This window comes from Cibotium barometz, chromosome 63, assembly GCF_041138505.1.
Source record: "Cibotium barometz isolate CiBa-2024 chromosome 63, ASM4113850v1, whole genome shotgun sequence".
NCBI lineage: Eukaryota > Viridiplantae > Streptophyta > Polypodiopsida > Cyatheales > Cibotiaceae > Cibotium > Cibotium barometz.
The window spans coordinates 17,427,071-17,440,190 of NC_141108.1; the positions used below are offsets into that span (position 1 = coordinate 17,427,071).

General features: G+C 44.3%; 1 protein-coding gene across 2 annotated transcripts in view; it reads right to left on the reverse strand.

Moving 5' to 3' along the window:
* Positions 1 to 1,285: 1,285 nt before the first annotated feature.
* LOC147603782 (vacuolar protein sorting 38-like) overlaps positions 1,286 to 13,120 on the reverse strand; it is a 30,337-nt gene continuing 18,502 nt past the window's right edge. The window contains exons 3-7 of one of the 2 annotated variants that reach the window (XM_086795874.1): positions 3,468 to 3,654; positions 3,040 to 3,200; positions 2,663 to 2,899; positions 1,622 to 1,765; positions 1,286 to 1,416 (exon numbers count right to left, since the gene is read on the reverse strand). In XM_086795874.1, coding sequence (XP_086652000.1) covers positions 1,649 to 1,765; positions 2,663 to 2,899; positions 3,040 to 3,200; positions 3,468 to 3,654 — 702 coding nt within the window. In that variant the 3' untranslated portion in view covers positions 1,286 to 1,416; positions 1,622 to 1,648. Of the gene's footprint in view, positions 1,766 to 2,662; positions 2,900 to 3,039; positions 3,201 to 3,467; positions 3,655 to 13,120 lie in introns of both variants that reach the window. The other variant, XM_086795873.1, reaches the window with a different exon arrangement.

Sequence of the window (13,120 nt, forward strand, 5' to 3'; positions counted from 1 at the left end):
AGTTAATACAACCTTAGAACGTGAGTTTCCCACCACCCTGTCCCTTTCCTCCTCCTCTCCCTCCCTCCCTCTACTCATTGAACGAGCCCTTTGAGGCGTTTTATAGAGAATTGTGAGACTTTAAATAGAAAGGATACAAGTGAATACATGCAAATAGAAAGGATATAGGAGTCATCATTTTATTGATATAAATAGAGAGGATATAGAGGGTCATCATTTTATTGATATAAATAGAGAGGATATAGAGGGTCATCATTTCATTTCTCTCTCTCTCTCTCTCTCTCTCTCTCTCTCTCTATATATATATATATATAGACATACGCACCCGGGTCATTTTTCTTTCTTTCAAACATGAAATTGCTCTTTGCTATCTTTGTAAACATCCTCTTTTCTTTTCCTTTTCCCTTATAATAATCTCACCCTCTATTTTAAGAGAGCCAAGCGTCCTACCATGAACATAACTGACATTCTTACAAAAACCCAAATCAATTGATCAAAAGGTCATTAATGCGCACAAAAATCTGTACACATAGGACATGAGGATCAGATTTTTGGCAAATCCATAATTACTCAACGTTTTGTAAAAGTGATTGCTATGTAGCAAGGTTGAAGTCCCAACAACAATTAACAAAATTAAATGAAGATATCCAATTTTACAAGTTTGAAACATGGAAAAAAGGAATGGAAAAGCTCAAAATTACATTGCAAGTGTGAAACATTCTTGTTGAGTAGAGGCCTTGGGGTAAAGCACTAATGTGGCACTTCATAGTGGGGCTAAGCAAAAGAATTTGAGTGCGTATGACAAGTGGAGGACAAGTCACATTCTCCAAAGTAGGGTCTCTTGAAGTTTTATTTCACAAGGCAATCAAAGATGGAAGACAAGCTTACATACAATGATAGGGGTACAAATGATGAATGCGACAGAAGCGCGAACATACCTCTTTGGAAAGACCGGAATTCAACTTTACGATAGTGAACCAAGCAAGAGTGAAGCCCTTGGCATTAATGAGGGATGTATGTGTAAAATCACGACACTACTTTAAGGTGCTTGGGAGTTCCTGAAGTGGACTTTGATATTACTCCCTCAAAAAATTATCAACTGATAAAAAACGTCCATGTGTGCACCACAAACCACACTGCTCAGTTTACTTTAACTAGCCTTAGTATATTGGTCTGAAAATCCTCTTAATTTCCAAATCACATCACAACTTTAGATTAGTAGAAACGTCCATGTGTGCACAAATAGACTCTACAAGCCACATTGCTCATGTTATTTAACTAGCCTTAGCAACAGCCCCAAAAGCCTTTCTTTATTATCAATGAAACATTAACGTATAGTTATCTTCTCCCATCAGACATTCCAAGTTTGCTTTTGATAGCAGATGGCTTTTTACTTCATCCAGGTCGGCACCAGTCCTACTTTGTCAAGGATCACCATAAAAGAATCAATTCTGATTGATACTCCCAATTATTTGTAATTCTTACTTCCATAGATCACTTATCAGCATACCCTGAAGAGTGGTGGAAACCCCCAACAAGTGCAGTTCCAAAGGGATGTCCCGAAAAGCATTCCTCTTTTATGTTAAAAAAAAAAAGATATGCTGTACACAAGATGACTCACATCATGATTCATAACAACTCAGTGAATTTATGCAGCTGTGCATGCTCCAGAGCATACAAGCTGAATAATTTTGTTGAGATTGGGAAGTGTGTGGCGTGGCCCAACACTCTCTGCTCCCAAGTAATTTAGCACCTGTTCAAGGTCCTGTCACAGAGCCAAGTGATTTATATTAAGATGTAAATAACTACTTTACAATGAAAGTGACAGTACACATGCATTCCAAGGCTTAAAGTAAGAATGAAAGGCCTATGTGCAGTTTCAACATGGGGTAGAGAAGGCTTATAGATTGTCAAGCAGTCTAGAATCTGATACCATAGGGATGGCTAATCATCACCATCTAAATGTACAATGCCATTAGAAACTAATGATAACTCAAGTGTTGACACCCTCTCAAATACAGAATCCATGGTTTTAAAAACGAACGCACAAATGAATCCAGTGAGTCTCCATACAGGAGTTCCAAGATATCAGGAGTTCTTGCCATCTCCCCTTGTGACTGTCAGGGCTGTCAATTGGCACCTTACCTCTTGTTGTTCCTAGCAGAGGCTAGCCATATGAATATATCTAGCAATGCGAACAAAGGTTTACAGAAATGCACATCGAGAGGCCTGAGGCTTCTCAACTCGTGGTTTGCTGATGTTAAATTGCTTATCTGGAGGGACACATCTACAAGAATATCCCATCCATAGCCCCACGGAGCTGCTGGACTTGGATTTGCTGATAATAAAGATTTATCTGTAGGGGGAAGAATTGCAGCATTAGATACCTACTGCTTCATGGTAAACTGGAGGATTCTAGCACACCGTGGAGATAGATCGATCTCCAATGGATCCCCAGGTTTGTCATGACAGCGGTGAACACAACTGATGTCTTGAAGAGGTTTTGAGCCCATTATGCCTCTACAACCACACTACTTCCATTGGCTAAACAAACATGCAGCAACAAAACTGGCAAAGGCACCCTTTTGTCAACCATGTGTGAGTACTTTAGCAGCCACCCTGGCTAGTACATAATTTTTGACATTTCAGACCAAGTACTTACTTTGTTTAGCAGGAAAACAGCATAGGCTGATCTAGTGGAATCTTGGCCTTCCGAAAAAAGAGGGAACTCTGTAACAGTTTTGCAATTGCCTCCAAGATTAGACCCTGCCCCATTCCCTCCTTCATTTGAGTTAAACTCCACCACTGGTGCATAGTCTTGTATATAAGAGCGTGAAGCCCCTAAACGTACAGGATAGCGCAAGGGCACATCCAAGCAAGCGGCCAACAATGTGAGAGCCTGGGCAATGCAACCAGCAATGTGTTGAAATGCATATCAAAAGTTCTTGTTTTACAAACCATTAAAAAAGGGTTATTGCTTTCATGTTACTCACTGGAAAGCCCAGGCAGCTTCTAACTGAGACAAGCAACTGCACTCACATGCGCAACATAACCAAGTGCTGTTGCAGAAGCCTCATGGTCACTGTGTTCATTATAAAGACCAGGCTTCGTGTTGAGAGGAGCCACAACATGCAAGCCTCCGATAGTCATAGGAAGAGTGTCCATCTTATCCACAGACTGGCTTTCCGTGTTTGAAGAATCTGACAAGTAAAGCATTAGAAGAAACTTGAGATACTGAAATATGTGACTTGGTTGATCTATAGAAACCAAAATGCTTATCATTTGGAAAGGATTTCAATGAAACCACAAGGTCTGCATATGTGTGCGCACGCTTGTGTGTGTGTGACCATCCAACAAATAGAGATTTAAGGTGGTATCAAATCTTCACAAACCAGTACATATGGTGTGCACATGTGCATACGTGTGGGTGTTGGGTGTGTGGACCTAACATGAGATTTTGTCCTTACCAGCACATTGAGAAGTCATGTTCGTCAAATGCTTTTGCTGTGGTGGAGCAATAGGTGCAGGACAAGGAACAACAGGGTATAGAGTTGCAATTTGACTGACCATCAGCCGCCGTCTTGCGCTGAGCATGTTCCGTAGGTGTGAAAGCCTACCTTGTCCTCCTTCACCTTCCAATAATCTACAAGCATCCTGTAAAGAGAATAAAATATCAATAAATCACAGCTTGTAATACCCTAGGTCAAAGGCTATTTCTTTGTTTTTTTTAAAAAACCAACTATCCAAGTAAAGTTCCTCACACTCTTTCTTCTCGCTGGAGAAAGGTTCCTGATGGAAGGAAACCTACGGAGGAGGATTACTAGCTGCAGCTTGGGGAGCCTGGGAGCATAGCTCCACCAACTGTCTGTGTAAATCAAGCACAATGGAATACAAAGAATCCATGAAAGGAGATGCAGGGGGTAAAGGCTGTCCAGATGGTAGAGGAGGCTGCACGTAGCCCATATAAATGTGATATGGCTGTGAGTAATGAGAAAAAGCAAAGTAAAGATTAGGATCAATACCACAACTTGCCATAGGAACTGGCTTTCCCAAATACTGAGATGGCACATGAGGCATCGAAGTCATGTGTACTTGACTACATGGAAGTATCGCTCACGAGGTCATAAACAGCTGACACCTTCGTGGGCTGGCCACCAAAAGCATCCACATACACCCCTAAAGTTGTTTGTTGTTCCGCTATGAAGTAGAGGATGCAGAAATTTCAGTGATAAGGAGTAAAAAGCGTATGAAGAGGGTGTAGTAGGGATTCTCTTAGTTTATGAAGGAAAACAGCACGCTTTTCTGCAGGACAAGGATGCTCACAAGGTCGACCAACGGCCAGCCTTTTATACACCAGGGGCCGATTAGAGCATGTCCTAGGAAAAGCAAGTTACCCCCAAAAAGGCATGCGCCTACAAAGTCAAAAAACTACCCCCAAATTTGGAAAAAATCCTAGTCGACAAACACAAAATGCTCAAAATACGATTGAACACTTGATTTTTTTGGATGGCGTGTGAGCTCTGTAGTGCACCATGCCTGCAGCCACATTCAGCCGGACTGTTTGCTCCATAGACACACATGAGAGCCTCTGCTGTACATCAAACATAGCTAGGCCTCCATACCCATGTGTATCACGCAGACAGCGGTGCCCAGGGCCTATAAAAGCATGCACCCAGTTCTCATCATAAATCATTCAAGCATAACTCAAATCATCAGTCACAAATCAGGTCATCAAGCAGAATTCAGTCCTTCCTCTCCAGGCAATTCATTGAAGCCCTCTTCAGCATTTGGCCACCATATATGCACTCCTTTCTCTCTTGCTCTTTTTCAAGATTGGCTGTTGCAGAAGCTGGTTGAACAGCACCTTCACAAATCCTCTGGGTTTTCACTCGTGGAACAGGCTGTGAACAGAAGGGCTGTTTTGGGACAGTTTTAGGACTGTTTTTGCGGGACTGTTTTGTCTTGACTTTGGGAAAAGAACTTTGTCGGAGTCTCATGTATGCTTTGTGGAAAGTTGCTCAGGAACTGTGGAAAATCTGGTGCTGTCTGCACCCTCACCTCAGATTCTTTGTAACGCTTCTATGTAATAAAGAAGTTCCTACGGGCGGGCGGCCGTTCCGGCTCAATGTCATGTTTATTTATATTTTTGTGGCTTCCTATTGTTACTCTCTGTTGTTATTTGAAGTGTTTCGCTTCTGTTCCAGATCCCCTAAGGGTTACACCCCCCCTTCCCCCTGCAAGCAAGAGTATTGGAGAATTGCTATACAATGCTTTAGAACAAGATCTATGACTAGCCAACACAAGGGCGAGGAAGACCGTATGTCGCCTGAGAATCCACCAATCCAAGGGCACTGTAGAAGACTCTTATGGGCTACTTATTCAAGTTTGCTATCAGCCCCACCTATGCGCATCCCCTTCCTCCTGCTTTTCACGATTCAGCCCCCCAACCTCTTTAGATAGAGTCAACCAACCTAATATGAGCCCCATGCTTTTCCTTTTGGCCAAAAGTGGCCTTCCTTGCTAAAAATATCCAAGCTCATGCTTTGTTTAGCCAATCACTATATAAATGACAAAACTTGCCATCTTTAGTGTCCGGACTATGAAAATATCTCATAAAAGGCCGGTATTTGGCTTTTATTGACTTTGTGGGCCACAAACTATCCCGCATGTCCATGAATCCATGCCCAAATAATAATGTCCAGCCAACTTTATGATGTCTGAACACATTGACTTATAAACCAATAAGTCACATAAATGATTAAAATCCCATGAAGCTCATGCTTTGAGACCATCTTTCAGGCCTATCCATGCCAGTGAATGATTCAGCTTAACCCCTTATTCTGTGGAAAATCCACATTCTCACCTTGGTTCCGTTTTGTGTGTGTGGGCTTTCCCCAAAACATTGATCAAAGCTAAACACAGGAGAGAGTGAGAGAGAGATGGAGAGAAAACACAAGTGAGAACCTGCTCTCAATATCATCACCAAAAGCAATACATGTCCCGAGCAAGAGGAGAGAACCTCGTAAGTGAGGGACTGCAGCTAGACAAGCAATGCTAAGCAGTGAAATATGAGGGAGGCATGCCAACTATATATAACTCTACATGAAGGCAGCCGACTGGAGCTAAAATACCACACGACTGGGAAAATACCCACGACTCCATAAAATGGGAAAAAATATGGAAAAATATATGTGAGGGGTGACCAGCCCCTCAGACTAACATGGTCAGCCCTAGAGGCTAAAATAGGACACCAAATAGGAAGCCAACAAGTAGGGGATGATGTCTAACACCCCCTCTCAGCACTGGATGCTGAGCAAACTCCAAGAAGCCAGAGACGCCATCCTCGATCAAAGATGAAAGACTGCAGAAACAGGTACCAAGAAAGCTCCACAAGCAATCTCCTTAGCAACTCTACTACACAAGCAACAGAACAAGCTGCCAGGTACACCGCTCCTCTGGAAGAAAACAACCATGTAGGCTATGACGTGCTGCTCCAAATAATGGTTCCAAACCCAAGTGTAAGAACACTCCCCGAAGTCGAATGTCGTGTATCCAGCCTGGAGAAGGTATGAAAAACCTCAAAACCAACCAAGATCAGATCCTATATATAATCAATCCTAGAAGAAGCAAACTGCTCCTCACTAGAACCCTCAAAAGAAATAGAGTCAATCTCCTCCAACTCTGTACCAAGAGTAGCCAAATGCTGTACAAAAGCATCTTGTGAAAAGGTCGGCATCGCAAGATGTAAAGACTCTGTAGAAAAGATGGGGTCCATTTGCTCAAACCTCATAACATGAGTTGCCCAATGCTGTATATAAGTACACACCATTGAGGTGGGTGGGCATTGCAAGATGAAAGGACTCCACATGCCCCTCTGAAAAAATATATCGTTGGATTGATATAAGCCCAACCTGATTCTGATCCAAATCCAAAAAACTCTGGAAGTACCACTGTGCCCCAGGCACGGTTAGCAACCACACATCCAAAGCATCCCACCGGGTCCAAAACACCATCCTCCAAAACAACAAGCCTGCAGAACTAGCATGGGGAGGGGCATCCTTAGAAGCATCACAAAGAGATGCAGAGATAGACTCCTCACAATGAGGAAGGGAAGCAGGCATATAAACTGCAGTGGTAACAAAGTCCTCAAAAGCATCATAGATAGCAGAAGACTGCTCCAGAAGTAGAACCAGATCCCAAGAATCAACAACAAATAAAGGATCCATGTGAAAGGATCACACCGCAAGGGCAAAAACACCCTCCTTGTTCTGCAAATACTGCAAAAAAAAGAACACAAGCTCGGACAAAGTAAACTCTCCTCAGGATCTCTGAAAAGATCACTGCTCTCCTCTAGAAAATTGGAAACTCCTGTCACACAGAAAGTCTCCACAGATACAAAACAGCTCCCGAAATTGATCCTCAAGTGAAGTAGCTGGAGAAAGGCCCCCTTTGAGTGTAGAAAACTCCTGTGGGAAGCAAAACGCAGCCAAAATACTGCTATCCAGCAAAAATAGCACTCCACCGCCAACAGAAGGCAAGGAACATGTAGAAACCGGGAAACTGTGTAGGCCAAGAACAAAACCCATGTATAGATGCTCCAAAATCAACAAAACGCTGACTGAAATCTGAAATTCAAAATCCTCCTCAAGTACGAAACTACCTCCAAAGCCACAATCCAAACAAGAAATCCCCTCTGCAAGTGATCTGTGTCCACTGGAGAAGAAAACACAGCTAAACAAGGACTACAAACCTGAAAATTCAGGTCAACCAGTGTCCACGCCTCCTATGAGGAAAAACGCTGAAGAGAAGGTAACTTCGGGTCCAATAGAAGAAGCCCAAGTGAAGGTAGGGCTACCAGCAAGATCGGTTCAGAAAAACGCAGCAACCATGGCTGCAAATTTGAAAACGCAGAGTAAAACGGGCTGAATATGGAAACATTGAAGCCTCAGATCAAGAACTGAGGCAGAGAACAATCAGGAGGGGGAGGGGGGGGGGGGGGGGAGGATGGCACAAGATAACCAGAAGGGTCAGGCGAAGGGGAGCCCAGAGAGCTCCAAGTTTAGGGCTAGGGCCAAAAACGCAACCTATTTTTGGGATAGCTATGTTGCTGTCCAGTCCTAAAAAAAAACGCCTGAGAACCCCTGGAAGGTGCCACCAAGAAGGGCAAGTATGTTGCCCAAAAAAAACACCCTTGTCAAGCTGCCTAGAAGCTGCAAACTGACGCCTTGAAGAGAGGAAACTGCAGCCCACTGAATAACAATTAGCCCTTGAAGTAACGCAAGCTTCAATGCATGAACAAAAAAAACGCAGATATGAAGAGGTAGAGGAGGGAGCATCCAACCCTGAAAATCACCGGCGCTCTGATACCATGATAGAATGTGCAGCGGAAGAATGGAAAGTGGAAACACAGGAGAGAGAGATGGAGAGAAAACACAGGTGAGAACCTGCTCTCAATATCATCACCAAAAGGAATACATGTCCCGAGCAAGTGGGGAGAACCTCGTAAGTGAGGGACTGCAGCTAGACAGGCAATGCTAAGCAGTGAAATATGAGGGAGGCATGCCGGCTATATATACCTCTACATGAAGGCAGCCGATTGGAGCTAAAATACCTACATGACTGGGAAAATACCCAAGACTCCATAAAATGGGAAAATATATGTGAGGGGTGACCAGCCCCTCAGACTGAAACCGGCCTTTAGAAACTTGACGGGCGGTGAACACACTTAATCACACTTTAATCGCTTTATGAAATGGAATAATAAATTTGGAAGAAGAAAATAAATAAGTGGAGCTAGAGTGCTCCTACACAAAAGACCAATTGGCCCCAAAGTGTGGCACCCTCCCAGGTATTTATTTATAACTCGAGGTCAGCGTAACCCTTGTAAAATTCCCGAGAAGATGCCTCCTTGATCCACGTGGAGGAGATCTTCTAGCTTTCACCCAAATTGTGTTGTGGGATACAAGAGCCTTGGCCCCCCTATTTATACAAGTTTGGGAAAAAAGCTATGCTTTTCCCCCTTAGGAAAAATCTATTACAAGTGCTTTTCCCTCATTCAAAAACTCTTCGAATATTTTCTATTAAAAAAAAATTAGCACAACGCTAGCGTTTTCGAAAATTCCCATGATGGGTTTTTTTTTTTCGCGTTTGGGCTGCCGACGCTTTTCGCTTGCGTTTGCTTTTGCTTGTGCGCCTGTCCGTCGACGTGGCAGCCAGCCACCTTCGCTTAAGCCAACCACCATCGCTTCTCTCATGCGGGTGCGCAAGCCTTGAGCTTCGCTTCGCCTCTCGCTTGCTGCACGGTGCCTTCACGACTAGCTGCCCTTTGCCTCTCTTGCGCTTGCTGCACGGCGCTTCTCTCTCTCTTGCTTGTGTGCCTGCCTACCCACGTGGCAGCACCTGCACACGTGCAGTCCAGCCTGCCACGTCAGCCAGCCATGTCAGCTCTTGCAACCAGGTGTGACACGTAGGCTACTTGTACTAGTGCCACGTGTCAGTGCCACCTTGAGAGAGAGAGAAGGTACACTTGCAACAAGGTAAGAGAAACACACAAATACATGCACATGAACAAACACATGAGCATGCACACGTGTACACACACACACACACCAAACATGTATTTGCATCCACACATGTACAAACTTACACATGCATTTACAGGTATGCTAAACAGGTTTAAAACATAATTACAATGCTTAAGAAAAAGAGAGAAAATACTCAGTCCTGCAACATACCCCCCTCTTAAAACAAAGCAATCGTCCTTGATTGTTCATTCAAAGGATCTGCCAACTGAAACAGAGCCTAAGAGAGCAACGAGAAAGCTATGTCTTGCCAACTAAAATTAAACATTTGAATAACATAACATAAATCAAGAGCATCCACCTTGTGAATAGTCATGTCCCCCTGGATGCTTTATCTGCTCCGCTCATGGCCATCCCACAGGACCCACGATCAGCAGTACATCATGAACATGAGTAAACACTGATGCATATCAAATGAAAGTCTAGAATAGGCATCCCCATTCTCTCAAAAGATTCGAATATCCATAAATCAAACCATGTGACTAATACACATATATCATAGAAATCCCATAGGCAGATATATTGTCAGTTCAGTATCTCGGGTGTGCTGATAAGAACACCAAGCGACTTCCAGATCTCATCCAAGTGAACTCTATGACAAAGGAGCAGAGTCACTACCCTCTTGAGTAACAGGTAGTACTCCAGAATCCACAGCTGAACCTGTTGAAGCACTTTCTAAGGTAGGCTTCAAACCAAAAGCCTCGAGGTAAAGTTGTAGTATCCTCGATGGGTGTTACCACTCACAGACAGTCACGGATTACCTTCCGGCGCCTAGTGCGACGGAAGAAGAGGGCTTATCTTGCTCAGTTAGAGAGGGATTTGTATCAGTTATTTATGAGTCAGGACTCAGGCGAGGCATGGAGACTATTCCATGAGCATTCACCATCACCAGCCATTACCTCCACCGAGATTTGGGGTGAGTATGCAGCATCCCTGTACATAGCACCAGGACAGCCCCCCCTGCCAGACCCATCGGAGCCATGCCCAGAGACATGTGCTTTCTTTACTGCTGAGATGGTAAGGAAAGCTATTGACGGGATGAGGACTCGGAGAGCATATGATCATGATGGTTTGGTAGCAGAGCACTTTATTCATGCCAGAGATATGCTTGCAGAGCTTGTTGCTATGATGTTTAACCGAGCCATGTGTGAGGGTTTTTCTGAGACTTGGAATATGTCCACGATTGTGCCTATCCTCAAGTGAGGAGCTCCGGCTCTTTGACACTTTGGTCACTTCAGCCATGCTGTATGGAGTGGAGATATGGGGACCCTCCGTGGATCACCGCAGCCGAGCTGGTAGCACTGATGGATGGAGATGTATGGAGAGGCCCTTGGCTTCTATGCTTTCCCGGATGATTAGGGCCAAGGCCTCCGTACCACATGATATTATCCATGCACAGATGGCTGCCCCCCTATTGGTAGTAGAGGCACTCACTCGATCAGTCTCCTTTATACATAGCACTTGGGCTCTCCCTAGAGACAGATATGCTCGCTTAGCGCTGGAGTCTTCACGACAGTTGGCATCACAGGGAGACGTATCATGTTGGTATGCACAGATGACAGCTTGGTTCCAAATGCATGGCTTTAGTATGGACAGGCTACCTCCATTTCAGTACTCCCTGGATGCACCCTCCCTCTCTCTCACATGGGCAGAGATTACCAGACTTATCAGGTAGGACTTGACTCAGCTGGACACTAGGAGGACATGGATACAGCCGACACACGAGCTTGGTACGAAGATGGCTTTCTAGAGAGATCATCTTCTCCAGCTCACGGAGGATGGGTTTGTGATTAGACCCAGCTACATGGATACTCATCTTTCTCATGGGGTACGGTGTGCTATTGGTCAGATGCGCACATCCTCACACCAGCTAGAGATCGAGACTGGCAGATTCAGAGGAGTACCAGCTGGGGCCAAGATTTGTCAGTTGTGTCAGATGGAGCTAGAGACAGAGTTACATTACATATGTCACTGTCCAATATATTATGAGATACGAGGCCGTTTTCACTGCCTGTTCAGAGAGGGTTTTGGACCACTTTTCAGAGTCATGAGATACCAGGATCAAAGATGCCTCGGATTATACTTGCTGGAGCTGCGTAGACATAGAGAGGGTCTCTTGAGAGGGAGGGGATCAGAGAGGGAGAGACACCTACAGAGGCAGATTACAGACTTCTTTCGACCAGAGATTGAGCAATCAAGCTAGTAGGCATTGCAGCTAGCCCGAGAGTATAGCCGCACCAGAGGTGCACTGATTGATCGGGCTATAGAGCTGGGGAGGTCCATGCGCCCCAAGATGAGAGGCCCATCTCGACACCGGCGGAGACTACAATAGAGGATCAGGACCATACTAGCACGGCATGGGAGACGTCCAGTCTGAACCATGAGAGAAGGGGCAATCCAAGAAGAGAAAATTTCAGCCCTTACCTCAAAGGACAGACGAAGAAAAGAAAGAGCTTATAGTTGGCTACAAATGTTTCTCTTGTGGAGAAGCGGGACATCGGTACTATAGGTGTCCGAAGAGAGCACCTTAAAAGGCAGATGACTCATAGGAAGAGCCTAAAGCAAAGAAATAGAAACCGTCTGCTAGACTAGTACCTGACTTGATAGGGTTGAAGCAAGGGGATGCATCTTCAAAGTTATGCAGAGCATGGGGAAGACTTCGAGTTTAGGAGGTTTTGATCTTTTTTCGATCTTGGGGCTCGTGCAAACTTCATCACCCCTGAGCTTGCAACAAAGTTGGGCATTCAACCAGAGGAGATGGGTGTGTTGCATGAGGCTACTTTGGCTTGTCCTGGACATTCGGTTGAGGTTACACCTATCATTGGGAAACTGCGTCTTAGTGTGGAGACTTACACGGACAGAGAGGATAATTTCTTCATTATGCCTTTGGAGGGTTGTGATATTTTGTTGGGTATGCCTTGGTGCCATAAGGTTAAAGCGGTAGTAGATACTTTCAACAGGAAAATCTCTCTCTCATAAGAATAAGGAACACACTCTTGATGTAAAGCTTAAAGGAGAATCTATTCCTGTTGTATCGGCCTCGGCCATTTCTCGTTTAATAAAGAAACATGTTTTTGTTTACTTAGTATTTGTTGAAGAGAATCAGGATACCACAGATTCTAACCTGTCTAAGTTGGATAAGGAAAGATTGGACTTTCTCAAAAGTTTTCAAGATTGTTTTTCAGAGGCTTTGCCAGGGGAGTTGCCGCCTGCTGGGCTTGAGGATCATGGGATTGATTTGATTCCTGGAAGTTCACCACCGAATAAGCCACCCTATAGGGTGAGTGCAGCCCAACAAGAAGAGATTATGAGCCAAGTGCGTGATCTGTTGGACAAAGGGTTGATTCAGCCGAGCTCTTCGCTCTATTGTTCACCGGTACTTTTGGTACAAAAGAAAGATGGTTCTTGGCGGATGTGCATTGATTACAGGGCACTGAATAAGATTACCATCAAGAACAAATTCCCTATACCTCGAATCGATGATATTTTGGATCGGTTACAAGGAGCAACTTACTTTAGTCGCATTGATCTGAAGAGTG